The sequence below is a fragment of the Dendronephthya gigantea genome, unplaced genomic scaffold (assembly GCF_004324835.1).
Source record: "Dendronephthya gigantea isolate DGI-Jeju-01 unplaced genomic scaffold, DenGig_1.0 000399F, whole genome shotgun sequence".
Taxonomy (NCBI): domain Eukaryota; kingdom Metazoa; phylum Cnidaria; class Anthozoa; order Malacalcyonacea; family Nephtheidae; genus Dendronephthya; species Dendronephthya gigantea.
In genome coordinates, this window is record NW_021163409.1 from 1,028 (window position 1) to 22,397 (window position 21,370).

Here is a 21,370-nt window from a genome sequence, read left to right on the forward strand (position 1 = left end):
ATAACCACCGCGGCTTTCCGGCTCAATAGGTCCAGCTAAATCGCAATGCACAAATTCTAATGACCCCTTTGCCCTTTGGTCTGGCTCACGGTTTCGAAATTGACACATTTTGCCCTGTGTACAGATGTCACAATCAATATGCTTATCACCTTCGTCATCGGTGATTTTCATGCCCTTAACCACTTACTGAAGCTTGCGCACGTCATTTAAATTGCAGTGGCCTAGTATCTTATGCCATTCCATCAGAGATGAAGCAGTATTTTGTGATGAAGATATACTGTTCAAATAATATAAACGCCCTTTCTGCTCTATATTATACACTACACCTTCGGGGTCCTTATATTGACTTACCTGTTGGCCTAAATTAATGCAAGCCCCTCTATCTATTTCTGCAGGGACAGAGAATATGTTTTGCCCATAGGAGGGAATGTACAAAGCATTAATTAGCATGACATCTTGTAACTTACCTGAGGCGTCGTACAGCTTCACTTTGGCGTCTCCTTTACCAAAAACTACGTTTGCCCTACTGCCGTCGGCTAGTTCGATTAAGTGGTTAGTGGGGTTAAACTTATCATCAAAACTAACGAACTTTGACTTATCATTAATTATGTGACTTGTTGCCCAAGTATCTACTAATAAATTCGTATCGACCTTACCTCCTGAACTTTTATCTCTATTTACATGATCTTTTACTGTAAATGCAAATGTTTGTGTCTCTGCTGCCGTGTTCGCACTGTCTTTCGTTTTTCTACAATCCTTCGTGTTGTGGGTCTTGGTCTTGCATCTGTTACACCATTTTTCACTTCTCGTCCAACAATCAGCGCTCTTGTGCCCTTTCTTGTCGCATTTAAAGCACTTCCCTTCGAATTTCTGCCCGCTATGCTTTTGGTTCACGTACATAACGTTGTCTTTCGCGTTTTCTCTTCTGTTGGTTTTCTCGCTCTCTTCGTAATTTCGCAAAGCGATCTTAAATTCAGCGAAAGTCATTTGTTTCTCCCGCTGTATTACGACCGTGGAGAATGTTTTGTAGCTTGCAGGCAAACCTTTGAGTGCCATCGCGACCAACAGCCCTTCGCTAATAACTTCCTCAGCGGCCTTCAGTGATGTCGCAGCCGTTTCTGCGCGTATAATGTAATCTGTACTCGTCTCATTTTCTGCCATCTTCAAGGAAGTCAGTTCCGTATATAAGGCAATGATTCTCGGCTTGCCCTTTCCCTGGTAATGTTCTCTAAGAACGCCAAGGGCTCGTCTACCATTATCTTTCGCTTCTCTTATTATAAGAGACAGACTTCTATCATCCAGACACTGGACGAGCTCGGCGAATGCATCTGCATTCTTTGTCGCATCTAGTTCTTCATCATCTGCAGGAGGGACGAATATTTGGTAAAGCTTCCGGAGTCTCATGTACCCCAAAAACTTTACTTCCCATAACTCATATTTGCTTTCGTCTCCATCGAAGATTAGCCCTTTCCTGGGCCCATAACCTGTTAAGTTTCGTAATGTTGCCATCTCTCTATCTTGAGTCAGAAGCACAACATACAACGTTTGGAAGCTTTTTCATCTAATGTATTTGTTACAGAATCACTCGTATTTATATGGTTACAGCAATTTGGATTAATCTATCTTTACACAGTTATTTTACTATAAATGGAATACAGTTTTCATAAGAGAATGAATATATAATTTTATGGTATGGTATGTGACTGTTCAGTCTGAATATCCCTTTTTGGTTACATAGTTTTCTCTATACTTATTTATATATATATATATATATATATATATATATATATATATATAATATATAATATATATGTATATATATATATATATATTATATATATAATATATATATATAATATATATATATATATATATATATATATATATATATATATATATATATATATATATATATATATATATATTTATATCTGAATCTATTTTCGATTACTGGGGTCTTATTTTGGTTAGTCTATATGGTTAGTCTTTTTACGTTAATCATCACTAGTCTATTTTTGTTTAATTGGATATATGAGCACATACTTTAACACTTTATCATGAATAATATGCTAAATATGATCAAGATCATAATAAAAATTATGGTTGCCATAGTAACCATCATTTATCATGAATAAAATGCTAAATATGATCAAGATCAATATAATGAAAATTATGGTTGCCATGGCAACCATTATTTATCATGAATAATATGCTAAATATGATCAAGATCATCCTAATGAAAAGCATGGTTGCCATGGTAACCATCATTTATTATGATTGATATGTTAATTTTGATCACTATCATCAAAATGATGATAATGGTTACCATAGTAACCATCATTTATCTTAAATAATATGCTAAATATGATCAAGATCATCATAATGAAAATTATGGTTGCCAAGGTAACCATAATTTATCATGAATAATATTCTAAATATGATCAAGATCATCCTAATGAAAACTATGGTTGCAATTGCAACCATCATTTATTATGATTAATATGTTAGTTTTGATCATTATCATCAAAATGATGATAATTGTTACCATGGTAAACACCATTTATCATAAATAATATGCTAAAAATGATCAAGATCATCATAATGAAAATTATAGTTGCCATGATAACCATCATTTATCATGGATAATATGCTAAATATGATCAAGATCATCATAATAAAAATTATTGTTGCCATAGTAACCATCATTTATTATGATTGATCTGTTAATTTTGATCATTATCATCAAAATGATGATAATGGTTGCCATAGCAACCATCATTTATCATGAATAATATGCCAAATATGATCAAGATCATCATAATGATCATCATAGCTCCAATTGCAACCATAATTTTTTACGATTGATATGTTAATTTTGATCATTATCATCAAAATGATGATAATGGTTGCAATGGCAACCATCGTTTATCATGAATAATATGCTAAATATGATCATTATCATTAAAATGATGATAATGGTTACCATGGTAACCATCTTATCGTGAATAATATTCTAAATATGATCAAGATCATCATAATGAAAATTATGGTTGCTATTGTAACCATCATTTATCATGAATAATATGCTAAATATGATCAAAATCATCATAATGATCATCATGGTTGCAATTGCAACCATCATTTATCATGAATAATATGCTAAATATGATTAAGATCATCATAATGAAAATTATGGTTACCATGGTAACCATCATTTATCATGAATAATATGCTAAATATGATCAAGATCATCATAATGAAAATTATGGTGGCTATGGTAAATATCATTTATCATGGATAATATGCTAAATATGATCAAGATCATCATAATGATCATCATGGTGGCAATTGCAACCATAATTTATAATGATTGATATGTTAATTTAATCATTATCATCAAAATGATGATAATAGTTAGCATAGTAACCATCATTTATCATGAATAATATGCTAAATATGATCAAGATCATCATAATAAAAATTATGCTGGCCATAGTAACCATCATTTATCATGGATAATATGCTAAATATAATCAAGATAATCATAATGATCATCATGGTTGCAATTGCAACAATAATTTATTATGATTGATATGTTAATTTTGATCATTATCATCAAAATGATGATAATAGTTACCATGGCAACCATCATTTATCATGAATAATATGCTATATATGATCAAGATCATCATAATGAAAATTATGGTTGCCATGGTAACCATCATTTATCATGGATAATATGCTAAATATGATCAAGATCATCATAATGATCATCATGGTTGCAATAGCAACCATCATTTATCGTGAATAATATGCTATATATGATCAAGATCATCATAATGAAAATCATGGTTGCCATGGTAACCATCATTTATCATGGATAATATGCTAAATATGATCAAGATCATCATAATGATCATCATGGTTGCCGTTGCAACCATAATTTATTATGATTGATATGTTAATTTTGATCATTATCATCAAAATGATGATAATGGTTACCATAGTAACCATTTTTTATCTTGAATAATATGCTAAATATGATCAAGATCATCATGCTGAAAATTATAGTTGCCATGGTAACCATAATTTATCATGAATAATATGCTAAATATGATCAAAATCATCGTAATGATCATCATAGTTGCAATGGCAACCATAATTTAATATGATTCATATGTTAATTTTGATCATTATTACCAAAATTATGATAATAGTTACCATGGTAACCATCATTTATCGTGAATATTATGCTAAATATGATCAAGACCATCTTAATGAAAATTATGGTTGCCAAGTTAACCATCATTTATCATGAATAATATGCTAAATATGATCAAGATCATCATAATGAAAACTATGGTTGCAATTGCAACCCTCATTTATTATGAATAATATGTTACTTTTGATCATTATCATCAAAATGATAATAATGGTTACCATAGTAACCATCATTTATCATGAATAATATGCTAAATATGATCAAGATAATCATAATGATCATCATAGCTCCAATTGCAACAATAATTTATTATGATTGATATGTTAATTTTGATCATTATCATCAAAATGATGATAATGGTTGCCATGGCAACTATCGTTTATCATGAATAATATGCTAAATATTATCAAGATCATCATAATGAAAATTATGGTTTCCACGGAAACCATCTTTTATCATGAATAATATGCTAAATATGATCAAGATCATCATAATGAAAATTATGGTTGCCATGGCAACCATCATTTATCATAAATAATATGGCAAATATGATCCAGATCATCCTAATGAAAATTATTGTTACCATGGTAACTATAATTTATCATGAATAATATGCTAAATATGATCAAGATCATTATAATGAAAATTATGGTGGCCATGGTAACCATCATTTATCATTGATAATATGCTAAATATGATCAAGATCATCATAATGATCATCATGGTTGCAATTGCAACCATAATTTATTATGATTGATATGTTAATTTTGATCATTATCATCAAAATGATGATAATGGTTACCATAGTAACCATCATTTATCTTGAATAATATGCTAAATCAACCTCGTTCCTAGGGCCTTTATTGAAAACGCGGAGGGGGGGGAGAAGAGAAGAAGGCCCTGGCACCGGCTGATTCTAAAACCACGAATCGTGGTTTTAAATCGATACTTAAATATTCCAAGATGGCCGACCCTTCGAAGTGTTTACACCACTTACACGTGCTGCAGCGACTTCATAATGCTTTAAAAATGGGAGGTTTCCCATCGTTTGTCTTAAAGCCGTTACAGATTAAATGTTTTGAGCACATACTAAACGGATTTACGTCGTTGCTGTTTTACCAACTGGCTTTGGCAAATCTCTTCTGTTTCAACTTCTGCCAAATTTCTTGCTGACCAAAGCTGACAAAAATATCGTTATTGTTGTCTGTCCTTTAAACGCAATCATCGAGGACCAGTTAAAGGTTGCTAAGAACATCGGTATTGAGGCAGAAGTTCTCCAGCTTGTTGATCATTGTATGAAAGTAGCGGAAAGCTTGTTTAAATCGGATGAAATGAATGCAGAAAGTGATGATGTAGGTGTACTTTTAAGCGACAAGATGTTAAATGGAGATGTTCAACTTCTTTTTACCCACCCGGAAGCCTTATTAGGTGAGAAAGGAAGAAATCTAATGAAAAGTACAGTGTTTCAAAGAAATGTTGTGGCGTGTGTTGTAGATGAAGCACATTGCGTGGAAATGTGGTGAGTGTTATTGGTATATTCATATAAATTTAAAGTTGTTCATGCATAGCACATAGTACAGTGGAAGAATGTATTGGTATTAGTATTATTATTGGAAATCATTCGATGGCGCATACTATTAATCCCTAATTATTGTACAAGCAATTGCTTATTATTAGCATGATAAAATCGTAACAATTTTGGAACTGCTTTGTTAAGATCATTTCATTTGGGACATAATTTTCAATCCTAGATTTTCGTATGTACAATATTTTGTACTTTTGCCAGTATTTTGTTTACCTTTTTAATTCTGGCTTTTTTGTTCATCCAAGGCTGTCTAGTTTGCATGAAAAGAACTTTCTGCTATTTTGTTTAATTTGGCTAAATCATTAATTGGCCTGCAATACTATTAGGGAAATAACCATAACCCTCTCCTAGCAACCAGTGATTTAATCATGCTGTTAATACGCAAGGAAATTTAATTAATTTATATTCACCTTTCAAATACTATTTTGTGGGTGGCAAGAAAGGCAGCATAATCACTACTCAGAGATTGCAGTTATGCAACTAGATGGAGTGGTCTAACCTGCATCTTGTCCTAAATGAGAGTTTTTCTGTTTTCAAGGGGTGATGAATTCAGAAAAATTTTGGAAATTTGTCCATTGTGCGTGCCTTCTTTCCAAAAACTCCATTTCTTGCACTCACAGCAACAGCACCACCACATATGTTGAGCAACCTAAAAAATAGCATGAATTTCAACAGCTCTTGCAAAGATGTGTCAGCTAACCCAAATCGTAGAAATATATTTCTTCAAAAAGAAGATGCGAACGAGCAATCAGCATATATATGAAAGTTATAGTAATATCCTGCTACCTATTGCTAATCAATTGTCTGTTGAACTGGAAAGTTACCCCATGACAGTGATATACATGAAACTCAATACTGTGGTTATGCATATGGGTTGTTTGAAAGAGTGTTAAAGGAGAAACAATATGTGGGGGAATCTAAGGATTCAGTTGCGAGATTGTTTGCACAGTTCCATGCACCCCAAACAAATGAAATGAAAAAGACTATCATATCAGAAGTTAAGAAACAAAACTCACGGATAAGAGTTATATTTGCTACATCAGCCCTTGGAATGGGAGTTAATGCACCAAATATAGTGCATGTTATTCACATTACACCTCCAGGTAGCATTGAATCCTATGTCCAAGAATTTGGCCGTGCTGGTCGTTCAGGTCATTTGGCCAGTTCAACATTATATTATAACAATTCAGACGTATCAGACAATGTGAAACACGTAGATAAATCCATGAAAGAATACTGCTTATCACAAGAGACCTGCCTTCGGCAACTTCTTCTGAATTACTTGGGATTTTCATGTGTTACACAAGAGAGATGCTGTTGTGTTTGTGAAGATAGATAGATAGATAGATAGATAGATAGATAGATAGATAGATAGATAGATAGATAGATAGATAGATAGATAGATAGATAGATAGATAGATAGATAGATAGATAGATAGATAGATAGATAGATAGATAGATAGATAGATAGATAGATAGATAGATAGATAGATAGATAGATAGATAGATAGATAGATAGATAGATAGATAGATAGATAGATAGATAGATAGATAGATAGATAGATAGATAGATAGATAGATAGATAGATAGATAGATAGATAGTTTATTCCAAAAAAATTACATCGCAGCCCTGGTGCTGAATTGCGTAATTAATTTACATTTAAAAAAGGTATACAATATAAGACTATTTAAGTAAGTATAAATAAAGCATATAATCTTATGTACAATTCAACTAAATAGTGTGAAATATTCGAAACTCTAAGATATGTTATTAATAGGAGCTGCACATCGACGGAATAAAAGTGTTCTGGTAACGCTTTGTCTTGATTTGGGGAATATTGAATGTTTTGTTTTTCCTAAGATTGTACTTTGGTTGGTGTCTTTGTGGAAGTAAACCGTATAATTTGTGTGATGGATCCCACATGATCTTTTTAAAAAGTTTTTTACACAAGTCATGTCTCCGACTTTGAAGTGTTGGTACATTAAATTTCTTTAAATTTTGCTGGTACGACTTTTCTGGAGATAATATCGACAGCACGCGTTTTTGAACTCGTTCTAAGTCCTCACTTAGGTAGTTCGACAGAGAATGGTGGAATACAGGTGCACAATATTCAAGCACAGGTCTGATGCAGGTGCAATAGAACATAATGATATCTTCTATTGGTACGCATGCGCGTTTTAGCAAAACTATAAAATTAAACGTTTGTTAGACTTCCTTATGACATCGTTGATATGATCGTTCCACAGTAAAGTGTTAGAAATAGTCACTCCAAGAATCTTGGCATGGCTAACAACCTCAAGTTCCTTTCCTTCTACTGTAATCGGATCAAAAGAATGTTTTTGCTTCTTAAAATCAATGATCATCTCCTTGCACTTGTCTGTGTTTAACTGTAACTTGTTTTTATGTGACCAGTCTGCACCATGATGGCGTCGCTTTGGATAGTGCTGCGATTTCCTCTTTTAATGAATTCGGAAACAGTCGTATCGTCAACATACTTCCACTTGTTTGCATTGGGGCATCTCAAATCATTGATCATCAACAGGAATAACCACGGGCCAAGTTTAGTACCTTGGGGAACACCTGAGGGTATACAGCCCCATTCCGAGTAACAATCGTTGGCAAGCTTCACACGTTGTTGTCGGTCCTTCAAAAAGTCACATACCCAGCGTGCAATCCCAAGGGGTATCGAGAGGTTACAAATTTTTCCAGTCAGAATCCGATGATCGATTAGATCAAACGCTTTCCTGTAATCTAGCAACATAATCCTCACCGCTGCACCAGTGGCATCAGTAGCTTCTGACCAATTATGTACCATTGAGATAAGTGCTTGTGTGGTTGAGGACTTTGGAATGGCTCCAAACTGGTCTGGGTCAATAAGAGGATGGCTGGGGCGATATACGTTGTGACAATGAAGTCTTCGGCAACCTTGGATAACGCTGGGGTAAGTGATATTGGCCTAAGGTGCTTACTCGCGTTTGTTACGGGTTTAGTTTTAATTAGGGGAGTGATATCAGCCAGTTTCCAAGATGACGGGAATTTTTGTTCTGCAAATGAACTGTTAAGTATAGAACAAGCAGGCTGTGCAAGGACTTCTGCAAAATCGTTGAGAATCCAGTTTGGTACACCGTCTGGACCTGAAGCTTTCCGCGGATTGAGTTTTTTTAAGGCAGTGTAAGTGTCGGCCTCAGAAAGAACAGGTGCAACAAACTCCTCATCGTAGGGAGGAATAAAGTCCAACGGTTGGTAGGCCTTCGTGGGCTCCAAAAAGGCGTTGTTGATTAAATTTGCAATTGCCTGAAGATCAAGGTCGTCAATCTGGTCAAGATGAAGTTGGGAACGCAGGTCCTCAGAACCAGTAGCTGGAGTCATACCTGCAATCTTTTTAACATCACTCCACCACTGACTTGGTTTGGTCTCCTTAAGATGTTGGACTTTTGATGAAAAGAATCTAGCACGACAAGATTTCCTTTCGCGATTTACACGATTTCGATATACACGGAAAAGTTCTTTGTCACCGCTCCTGAATGCTTTTTGACGCAGTTGGATAAGCTTTTTTAAATCCGCAGTAAACCAAGGTGGATCGTTCACATGCAGCTTTGATGTTTTGAGTGGCATGATGTTGTCAAGGCCGACTCGTACGAGGTCAACAAACAACTGTAATTTGTCTTCGCAATTAGTAGCTGAGTTCAGAATGGACCAGTCGCAGGAGTTTAAATATCTACCAAGTTCATTTTTCCTGCTGGAGCGGGTGTCTCTTCTACACACCGTTCGACGACTGGAGGCTTTCGGTTGTCTCTTTTTGGGATGGAGCATAATCACATTGTGATCAGATAACCCGAAGGGAGGATGACTTTCAACAGAATTTTTGTCATAGAGATAAGGCAAATTGGTTAGTATCAAGTCTAGAGTTTGGTTACCTCTAGTTGGTATGCTGACAAGTTGTTTCATTCTGAACTGTGCTAGGAGCCGATTGATGTTAAGTCGATTAAAATCGCCTGTCAATAAGATTCCGCAACCGGGGTAAAGTCCTTCGATGGATGTAATCGTGGAAGACAAATAGTCAATCATGGTGTTGTCGTCGGCACTAGGAGGATGGTATACTGTACCGATCACAACGCAAGGGACTCCACGAGGGAGTCTCTTTGGTCTAGTGTGTACCCAAAGAACTTCGAGTTCAGGATGATGCAAGTGGTTCAACGTTTTTTTTGAAGAGTCATATCCAACAGCTATCTGCAATGAATCCATGCAAATTAGAGAAAAGGTGAGATTTTTACCAACTACCAATATAGTCATTTTGGAAAAACTCATTCTAAAGGAACTCTATCAAAATGGGGTTGACTGCAGCAAAAGTCCAAGTTTGATGCTCATGGAATCTCAAATTCCATGCTGCGAAAACAGTCTAAAAAAGATCATGACTGAAATTGAGTACATTGGAGTAGAGACAGACTTCTAGATACTTGTGGTATCTGGGATGAAGAGTGCTCTTCCAAAGTTTTTTCTCTTATATCAACATATGCCCCTTTAAGATAAGGCATTCAAATTTTTCTGAAGCAAAAAGCCAGCCGATCTATCTTAATATTACAAAATTGCATTTTTAATCAAATAATTCACACAATAGTGTCTTGAAGTTAGTTATCACGTTTTATACACCTTGCATAGATAAATGTATATTTTTGTTACTTTTCTGCCTTACTGCCACTGACCTTGATCCAGGTAGAAGTATAATTTTAATGTGACATCAACAGATAAAATATTTGCAAGGCCTAACTTTTGCTATAAAATAATATAAAAATGCACTGAATGAAAGTCGGAAATTACATTTCCGTTAATAATAATATATTACATTATGATAGGAAAACAACAAGACAATCAGTCCTTTGACTGCATGAAGCGAACTTCTCAATGTTTCAGTGTAAGGGCTTGTATATAATTTTAGGCAGTTGGACGGCTGATTGTCTTGTACTGTTAAAGAACATTGGAAGTTTTTACCATTATCGCTTCAGTTCCTTCATGTGTTTTTTTATCCACTGATGGTATTCAACAATATTTAAATACAGCAAAGGGCACCTCTTTATTTTAGGAAAGCTTGTGTGTGATCTACCAGGTACTTTATTGAAAGGATCAAGTTCAACTAAATTTGCAACCATTTCTTTTTCATCTGCCATTGAGTCTCGTGTTGTGTGTTGTGTAGAGACTTTGTGCATGGCAACTGTACTATCAAATTGTTCTATAACCTGTTTTATGCTATTTGTTGCCTTGCAAACTTTACTGATTGAGCTTATTGTTTTGTTTGGTCCCATTCTCTGAACAATGTTTTTGCTGAGTCTGTTACTTATCTCTTCTGCCATGTCATCTTCAATATTTTCGCCTTTACCGCCTTTCCAGTTGACAAACAATCCCCATTTGAACTCTTCAGCTAAACGAGGAGTTAACAAACACTCCATTTGAGCAATGCTATAATAATAATAATTTATTTATCCATCTTAGGTATAAAATTACAATGGATTTACAATTACTAAATATGATTAAAATGTATGTATATATACAAATATAATAAATTTACGATTTTAAAATTATGTCTATAATAGTGCATTAGTCCTTGGAATAAACGAAAGTTTATGCCTATTGGTATGAGAGAAGAACTGCGGTAGAGTTCTTGGAGTTCTTAGATTATATGTTGTCGTCACAATATCTGGTATGTATTTCCTGCAAGGGTGCGTTTCATTATCCATAATTTTCTTGTATTCACGTATGGCGAGCATGTCACGACGCTGTTCAAGAGACTGAAATGAATCAGACGGCAGAGCAAGTATTTTTAGACTTCGAGTTTGAATGTTCTCCACCTCATCTATTAAATATTGTGGTAAACCACTCCAAATTGGGGCTGCATATTCCAAAACCGGCCTAATTTTCGTGAAGTAACAAGTTAAACCTACTTCCGTCGGTAGGTTTGCTCGGCGGCATTCCCGGAGGTGGAATAAACGTTTGTTTGCCTTTTTAGTAATTTCTTCAACGTGTGTGTTCCATTTAAGGGTATCGTTACACCAAAGGCCCAGCAGCTTGAACGTTTTTACTCTTTCAATTGTATCATTACCAATCATAAGTGAAGGTGGTGCAGGAATTCCTTCTTTGAAGCAAATCCACATATCTTTAGTCTTTTTTATATTAAGTTCCATCTTGTTTCTAAGTGCCCAGTCATTCGTTGCATCTAACACCGTTTGCATGTTGCCAGTGGAGCAATATGAGATTGCCTCATCCTGAGTGCAATCATCTGCATATTTGTATGTATTAATCTGCAAATGGTTGGGAATGCAATCTTCAAGATCGTTAACATAGACATTAAACATTGTTGGTGAGATGACAGAGCCCTGGGGGACTCCAGAAGGACAGGACCTAATAGATGATAAACTCGCACCTATTTTTACTCGCTGGCTTCTTCCTTCTAAGAAACTCTTCGTCCATAACCAAAAGCATTTAGATACATTCATTTCAGCTAATTTTCTTAGGAGCAAACCATGGTCAACCATATCGAAAGCTTTACGAAAATCAATAAATAAGGCATGAATTCCCATTCTTCCATCCCGTGAATTTTCGGTCTTATTGTACCAATTTTGGGTAATACTCGCTAACGCAGATACTGTTGATCTTCCTTTTGTAAATGCATGTTGATTATCTTTGATGTTAAGGTCATTTTTATTCAGTTTAAGTTGTATGGTTTCCAAGATTTTTGCCATTTGCGGTAATACAGAGATTTGCCGGAAATCATTGTCAATATCATTCGGGGGGTATACTTTGGGCACAGGGGTGACCAATGCGTGCTTATAGAGAGTCGGGTATTTGGACTGGGAAATGCTAGAGCAGATGATATTATGAATAATAGGGGCAAGCTCTTCACTGTAACGTTTCAGTAGCCATGCAGGAATGTCGTCCGAACCGCTTGCTTTCTTAGGGTTTAGGTGTTTGAGAATTGCCTTAATTTGTCCAATCGAAGGTAACAGCGGCTTGGTATCTTTGAGTAAATGTTCAATTTCCTCTAGTTTTGGTTTATTAGGAGTGGTGCTTCTGCCAAGGCTTGGTAAAACTTTGTTGTAAGCGTTCAGCTAGGTCATCTGTGGGGGCTGCTGAAGATTGGAAGTTACAATCATTAGCAGCCACAAGTTCATATATAATTTTATACCACTTTGCTGGGCTTGTTACACGTGTATCTTCCGCTTTCGATTGATAATACGTTTTCTTAGCACTAGATATAAGTGAAGAAACTTTGTCACATAATAATTGGTATCTTGATCTGTTCCCTGACGTAAACGCTTTTTGTCTGGCCTTTATTTCTTGCTTTATACGCGGGGTCATCCAAGGTTTATCTGAAGGATGAAAACGTACAGTACGTTTGGGCAGCGTTTTATCAAGAATACGCGTGATCATACTTGTGAATTTCGAAACTTTATCGTCAATCTCATCAGCATCATAAACCATTTCCCAGCTTTGCCTGTTCAGATGGACACTCAGATCGATTAAGTTACTACATTTTGTCAGGCGTACTTTTCGGGAAATCGCCTTCACTTTTTCTTTCAGCTTTGGGGTGAGTAAGAGACACTGATGGTCCGAGCGGCCAATCGGCGGGAGATGTTGGATGTCATTGTAAAATTCTGACATATTAGTAAGGATTTGATCTAAAATATTTCTGCCCCTAGTAGGAGCTCGTACAACTTTGCAAAGGTTAAAGCGCCTACATACTAGATTCAGTTTCATTTTGTTAAAATCTCCGGCGATGATTATACCTGCTGAAGGATGGTCCTTCAGAATTTCATCAAGTCCATTTGTGATATACTCGAGCATTGCTCTTTCATCTTCCATCGTCTGACCTGGTGGGTAGTATACACTAATAACTATTATGGCACTATAAGGCCTGGGAGTTCTAGGCGGTTTAAGCAGGAGCCATAAGACTTCTTTATCTTCCACTTCAAGATTTGTAAGACGGGTAGTAGGCATTTGATGGTGCACATAGGCTAAGACACCGCCACCAGGGGTGTATGTTATGAACATTTCCAACGCATATTTGCTATAAGAGCCTAAAGATTTGAAAATCATTAATAATAGTTTCTGATTAATTAGATTTCTATCACCGTCTGCTTCTGCTGCAGTATCCTTCAATTGTAATATGAGGATGGTGAAAAATATATGGCACATTGCATAGTTTTGAACATAATCCTCATCTTCATCAGCTTCAGAGTTGGTGTTCTTCTGGAAAAGAAATTCATCAATGAACTTTTCAAACACATTGTTAAAATATGTTTCCTTCTCTGCAGATGTTGCCTTAGAAGCATTTCCTGGAAACTTATTTTTTGTTGGGGCCTCATCAGTAGTAGACATGCCAAAGAAGAGCATTGGAGCAGTTGTGATGTAGGCTCTTCCTATGCTAACAAATAACTCTTCACTTCCCTCCAATGAGTCAATTACTTTTGAAGGAGTGGCATTGCATCTGTTGTATTTCTCCCTGAAGTATTTCAAAGTGCCAACTTGACTAACTGATTCAGCCTTGTGAAGCAATGAATAGGAATATTGCAACAATGATGCTCTAGTATGAAACATGACAGGTTTAAAAGGTGAACAATGTTCAAAGCGATCAGATGGCGTATGGGACCCTGCAAGTAAATCTTTCGCACCAGCAAATCTCACTCTGGTCAGTTGAGTCAGGTCATCTGCGAAAGGTATCTTCATTTCTCACATTGGGTCATCTTGGGTGTCTTGTCTGTGAGCATTTGGTTGACCAGGTGCTGTTTGCCCTTCTGGGATTACTGTATCATTAACATGAGGCATTTTCTCAAGTAGTCCAGCTTTTACATGAATTTCGGCAATCCATTTCTCATAAGTTCTTAGAATTTTTACACCATCCTCATATTTTGCTTCATTTGCATTAATGATTGGTAAGCTTGCAATATATGACTTTTCGGCCATCTGACTGGAATAGATATGGTCAATATGCTTTGGGGTGACAGACTTTAAAAAGTTGAACTGAGGAAAAAAGTCAATAAGGATTCTTGCTATGAGTACCTATACAGTATGAATAGTAAATAATTGTTATGATAATTATTATTATAAATCCATGATATGCATATTTCACTCAGACTTTTATTTTCATTCAGGTCATGAATAGAAATTGTTATAATCTGATAAAAGATATTTCAATATAAGAACAATATATTATTGTAAATAGGAAAATATATTGAAAAAATAATTTTAAAAATAAACAATTAACATACCTTGGCAGCCTGATTCTGCATTTTTCTTCCATTCCATTACATTTAAGCTGAATTTTGATCGTGGAAGGGTCAGAATGTCGTTCTTAGGGGAAATATTTGGGAGGTGGGAAAATTTACCCTGTTTTCAATTAGATTTGATGCAAATAAATGCAAGTCTTCATTTTGGATGTCCTTCCGCATATGCCCTTTCAGGACTTTAAGATCCCAGTTGTCACCTGTGCCACGGAAGACCCTCTGATTCTTCACCTTCTCTATAACTTGGTCCATGAAATGCCCTCCAAGTAGCTTTAGAAGATCATCTCTTCTGCTATGGGATAGACACACACCAAGCTTGTTAAGCCTTTCTTGAAGCTGAAGAATGAAAGAAGGATATTATGTATTTTAAAACTTTTCAAATTTTACAAACAGGAATGAATACCCAATAATACAAAAGCATGTCAATCTATTGTATTTGTGTACCCACCAATTCAAAGTTGTCTCTGGTGAGTGGTAGTTCAAATAAATAATTTCACTTAAGTCACTGTCTTATATATTGCATAATGATATGGGTTGTCTAAAGCCTATTTTTTCAAATGACATTTATTTAATTACAAACTTGAGGTATTACACATATCAAAAGTAATCCTGGAGCGGATTTCACAACACGTTTACAATTATAGTCAAAGATATTACATTTTAAAATTTGATAATTGTTCGGACAGTTCAATGTTCGATGATGAATTTACATGGCGCCAAGAACGTGATCCGCGAATGCACAATACTTGTGCTCTGATGAGGGCAAAAGAGATCTGTTTTCGCAGCTAGCTCATCACGACGGACAACCTCAGATGTCGCTTCGTCGCCACCTTATCGGCCAACATGGTGAGGAAATGTTGGGTTTCCCTGCCACAGCCTCCAAAAGCGCTGAAAACAATAGGTGTGAAAGAGCCATGGTCCACTTGTATCACCCTTTGATTATATTAGCGCTTCTTCTCTCTCTCGTTCTTATTGAAAGCACTGGTGAGGCTCTGGTTTCGGTGTGTCGAGGCATACGGGTTAAATACCCTCACATCAAAGAATGCTTTTTCACTTCTTAACCAGAAACCTCGTGCAGCGATATCAACACGAGCGTCATCAGCAGTGTTAGCCCCGGATGGTAAGGGCTCGCCCGATGTTGGAGTGAGTGCTGGTTCAACTGACACATCATGAGTGACTTCGTCTATGGTAGCTGCTAGAAGATCACGTATTTCATCATGGCGGCGGTGGATGAACCCTCCTTTCAGACAGGACAGTGCATGGTCTACGGTGAACGTCTTGCCACAGGCGCAGTGTGATGGTAACCGCTTGAGTTGCCAACGATAACGGAGGTTGATGGCGTCGAAGAACTCCCGCTTACTCAGCACGTACCCTTCCTCAGCCAGCGGAAGAGCCGTTAACCAGGTGGACGAGCCTTTCAGCTGGGCGATGTCATTTGCTCGGGTCTCCTCCTCCGTCATCATGGATCGCAGATCTTCTAGCTGGGCTCGGTACCTTGCCTCGCGCTGTCCCGATAGACGACGACGCACGTTCAGAACAGGCTCTCCTAAAGTGCTTACAACTTCAACATCATTTTGATGGATGATTTTCCTCGTAAGCTCTTGACACACCTGTTCAGAATTCTCATGCTCTGTTGTACACAAATCATGAAGAACTGGTATTCCAAGGCCTCCCAAACGTGTAGGTAACGACAGAAGTTTCCGATCATGCGAAGATAGATGTCGACCGTCGGTGATGGCTGGTAGAAATCTATTGTTGATGACATTGTCAACGGCCTGGAGCTCCTGTTCAATACCTGGTATGGTTCTGATGTGGTACGTGAAGCGATGGCGAAAACCTGAGACGAATGCTGTATAGCCTGCGGTTCATGTTTAGCGATGTCACTCAAGATACTAAGCTGGCTGCACCAACGGTCCACCAATGAACGCAAGTAATCACGTTTGCCTTCATCAGAGCCAACATATCCACCAAGATATTTGTGGCCCTCCACTGTCACACGAACATCTGTTCCTGCGAAGATTTCTTCTGCTGCTTCCACGAGATGTGGTTTGACAATCAACCAAGACTTATCACCCCGTTGATAGTACCCAACAGAGGACCGTGTTTTGTGATGTTATCCCACCAGCGTCGAAGATCTAGTAGCTTCCCAGCACCACTGAGGTCGTCTGCGAATGCAACATGTCGGACGGAACTGGTTGTGTCATCCTTAATCAGTTCAAGAAGAGGGGTGATTGCGATAGCATATAGAGGCATCGAGATAGGATCCCCTTGAGTTGTCCCTTCAGATGAAGAGACTTCCTTTCCTCCCTGAACGAAGAGACGAGATGGCTGAACATAGCAGTTAAACGCGTAGATCGCAATCGCTGGGCAGATGTATTGGATGTTTTGCAACATCACCTTGCGATTGACAGAGTTAAAGGCGTTAGCAGCATCTACCAGTAGCATGGCATCCGTCTCTTCTTCGTCAAAGATGTGCGACATCGCATGTACAGCGGATTCACAACCAGCTTGTTGGCCAGCACATAACTGCAGATGTCCCGCGCTTGCTACTATTTGAGGCTTGATGGTGTAGATTATCGATTTTCCGATGATGCGACGAAGGACTTCACCAATTCCAATAGGGCGCACACCAGGGTTCTTATCGAGAGGAATAAGACGGCACGCGAGGTAGGCCTCAAGGCTTTTTGACTGATTGTTTGCTACGTCCATCTTCTTGGTAGCAAGGACCTTTGCCATGGTGGCAATAGACGAACGGAGGTCTTTCCCAGCATTGCCATAGTTACGAGAAACCAAGATGTGTCTCCAGCCTAAAGCATCCAATCCTGACGGACCAGCTGCGCCATTGGTGTTCATAGCGGCCTTGGTGATCATTGACTCATCAATATTCTCAAACAACACTGGATCCACAAATGGTAATTCACCTTCCAACATTACAGATGGGTTACTTTCTTTCCCATTAGGATGTTTTAGTCGTAATTCATCAAGCACTTCATCTGACAGAGGTAGCACGCCACCGCATGACTGTTCATCCAGCAAGCGCAAGGCTGCGTTTACTTTACCACGTAACATGAGGCTGGCGAATGTCTTAGATAGGTGGTTCATATTAGGCTTCTTGTTAGATCTTAATGTTGCCTGAATAGATCTACATTCACGCATCAATGTGTCAAAATCCCCACGTTCCCACAACTCTAGGCGTCGTTTCAAACAAAGTGAGTGTTCTTTAGATCCTGATTTAAATCTTGGTTTCTGCAGTAGAACGGCTGGCATAATCATGACTAGTTTCAAGGAAATTTCAGACAAGTTTGTTGCCGAACTATTCCAAGCATCAATGATCCGAGTTATTTCCTTAATAAAGGCTTTTCCGGCAGCTCCACTCGGTAGCATAAAAATATTTTTTCGCCAGAAGACGATCTCCTCGTAGATGCTATTTACGATTTGCTTCAGGTCATCGTTCGTGTGGCATCCCCAAATCTGCGTTGACTGTGACGATGTTGAAATAGTACTGGCTGTAGAATTTGATACGGTTGTATCGTTTACAGGCATCAATTCACCGGAAGACTGTTTTTTTCTACAACATTTTAGGTGTAGTGATCGCCCGCGTTCAGTTCCAAAACGTCTTTCACACAAATGACAAGGGAAATCTTGACCTCTTGGTTGCAACATCGTTCTCATTTACGCGCGCAAACGCGCAATCAACCACTGTATTTTGAAAATGACGACGCACGCGCGCCAACGGACAAAAGTACGAAAATACTCTCAGAGACAGTAAATTGCACAAATATACCAATATAGAGTTTCTAAATCTCCCACTGTTTAAGCACAAAACCTTTTCCAACTGTACACACGATGTAAATGTTCATATAATAAACAGGAACTGTGATAATGTCCCGATACCGTAACTGCTACTAAGGAATCGAACCCACTCGGCGAAGCAATTGAAGAAAAAACACTCAAAAATTATCAGTCAGTGATAGTCCTTATCCAGTTCCAAGGACGAACTCTTTATCCAATATACCGTGTATAAAATATCTCGGCAAAAGGCAAAAATTTGAAAAAAAATTTTCAAAAGTCGCGGAGCACTAGAAATTTGCGTCTGTACGCCTTAGTGACCGCTGACCTCCTAAAGCCTATTTGCAGTTTGGAGAAACAGATTGACTTTTCTTTATATGTCAAATTTGGTCATGTCCAGTAGATTTTTTTTACTTTGCAAATCAGCTTTGGATGTCATTTTACCAGGATATTATTGCTATTGCGAAAGTTTATATGTACGTCAGGATCGGAAATCATAGTGTAATTTGTGTCGTGGCACATGTTATTATAATTTCAGTTGTGATTTTTCCAGTTAAACATAGCTACGTCAAATATAAATAATTGTAATAAGGGTTACTTCCTACAATCTCATCTGTCTATCGCAAATTTGTTCCTTAATATACTGTAATAAGATAAGATGTAGATGACGTATGTTATCTGAACTTCACTGTTGTATTAATGCAGCTAGAGTAAATATTTAACCAAAGAAAATTTTATTATTAAATGCATTTCAATAAATCGCTCCATTTCGTCGGCCTGTACTTATAAACGTCGCGCTCGGCGTTTTGGATGTGTCGCGATTTATTTCCGAAGTGAATAACGCATAAAAAGGTGAACATTAATGAAATCATATAAAGTTACATTCTTAAAGTTTAATCTCGAACTTTTGCTTTTCAAGTTGTTTTCTCTTGCGATTTCGGCTATCGACACGTGCATGATATTAACACATTCTGAAAACATATGAAATTGACATATTTTTTGTTGTTGCAAAGCGTATAAAATTTTTTGTTTTTTATATATGTAAAGTTACGAAAACACGTTTAGTAACTGTTATTTTGACAGTTTACTTAATGTTTTTTTCATTAGCCTTTCTAAATATTATTGAGAATTTTTCCCATCAAAAATTTTGCTAATAAAAAATATTATTTAGTCCCCGCAAAAATGTCAGACGACTATGCTTTAAAGTAGAACTTTTTCTGCATACGTGTTTAGAACAACCACCTTCGATCAACAGAACTGTGTTAACACGTTCACACGGCTCAGCTCATGCCATCGTTCATTCATAAGCACGGAATAAGTAAAACCGTATTTCACTTGTGTAGCGCTCTCAATGGGACCATTCTTGCCAGATACAGCCTTGAAAATGTCTACTAGAAACGGTACGTTTGTTGCCATTTCACTCTATACCAAGTCGAAATCAAATTCTTTCAGACTGTCGAATGTCGTACCGAAAAGAACTGAACCACCAGAGCGCTTGCAAAGAGCTTTGCACGATTAATCTATTTTGTCAGCTATAGACTTTTTCAGAGACGCCATAACTACGGGACAGTGTTCCATTATAATATGCGCCAAAACCACTGGTTGTTTTGACTCTGCTGCTCGAATGATTTTCTGTATTCGGTCAACGCTTAGCATAGGTACATGCCTTTCATGTATAAAAGGTTGTCTCGTTTCTGAAGGCGTTTCTGTCTCGCTGGCAAACAGCATTCTTTTCGACCGAATTGAACGTGATGTTTCTTGATTATCTGAGATCGAAATTTTCTTCGATGGAGGTACTACGGAAGGCAATAGTTCTACACATCTCTTCACAGAATATAACTGCTGCATTCCAACTTGCACATTCTGACACTTTTCTATAAAGCCGTTAATCTTATTTACGAATTTCTTGCTATTCCTGCATATCATCTTTGTAAGAGTATCGTCTTCGGTCACAATAACTTTGCATGTTTCTTTTATTTTCGCACACATATTTTCATTTTTGCTTAATATTCGAAACATTCGATGACTTACGTACAATGAGCCGCACAGTCGACATGACGTCCGAGCTGTTTTTTTTGGAGTTTCTGCCGTTCTGGTTTTCATAGACAGAAACTCGTAATAACTTTTTTGCACACTACAATCCCGATATTTTTTCGCTTATCTTAGTTTTTTTCTCGACATAATTATGCAAATATTCCTTATAGCATAAATTAATTGCGTGATATAGTTGACAAATCAAATGGCTACATATGCCAGCCGGTGCCAGGGCCCTTTTCTCTTCTCCCCCCCTCCCCGTTTTCAGTAAAGGCCCTGGGAACGAGGTTGATGCTAAATATGATCAAGATCATCATGATGAAAATTATGGTTGCCATGGTAACCATCATTTATCATGTATAATATGCTAAATATGATCAAAATCATCATAATGATCATCATGGTTGCAATGGCAACCATAATTTATTATGATTGATATGGTTACCATAGTAACCATCATTTA

At 37.0% G+C, this 21,370-nt stretch overlaps 1 protein-coding gene and 1 pseudogene across 1 annotated transcript; one reads left to right on the forward strand and one right to left on the reverse strand.

The window, feature by feature from the left end:
- Positions 1-467: 467 nt before the first annotated feature.
- On the reverse strand, positions 468-1,509 carry LOC114542791 (the record flags this gene model as incomplete). Its single annotated transcript, XM_028562239.1, has 2 exons — positions 657-1,509; positions 468-536 (listed from the first exon to the last, which is right to left on the reverse strand). Coding segments are annotated over exons 1-2 (922 nt in total), but the record flags the coding sequence as incomplete, so codon positions are not given.
- A 3,742-nt stretch (positions 1,510-5,251) lies between these two features.
- LOC114542786 lies at positions 5,252-6,700 on the forward strand (annotated as a pseudogene).
- Positions 6,701-21,370: the final 14,670 nt, after the last annotated feature.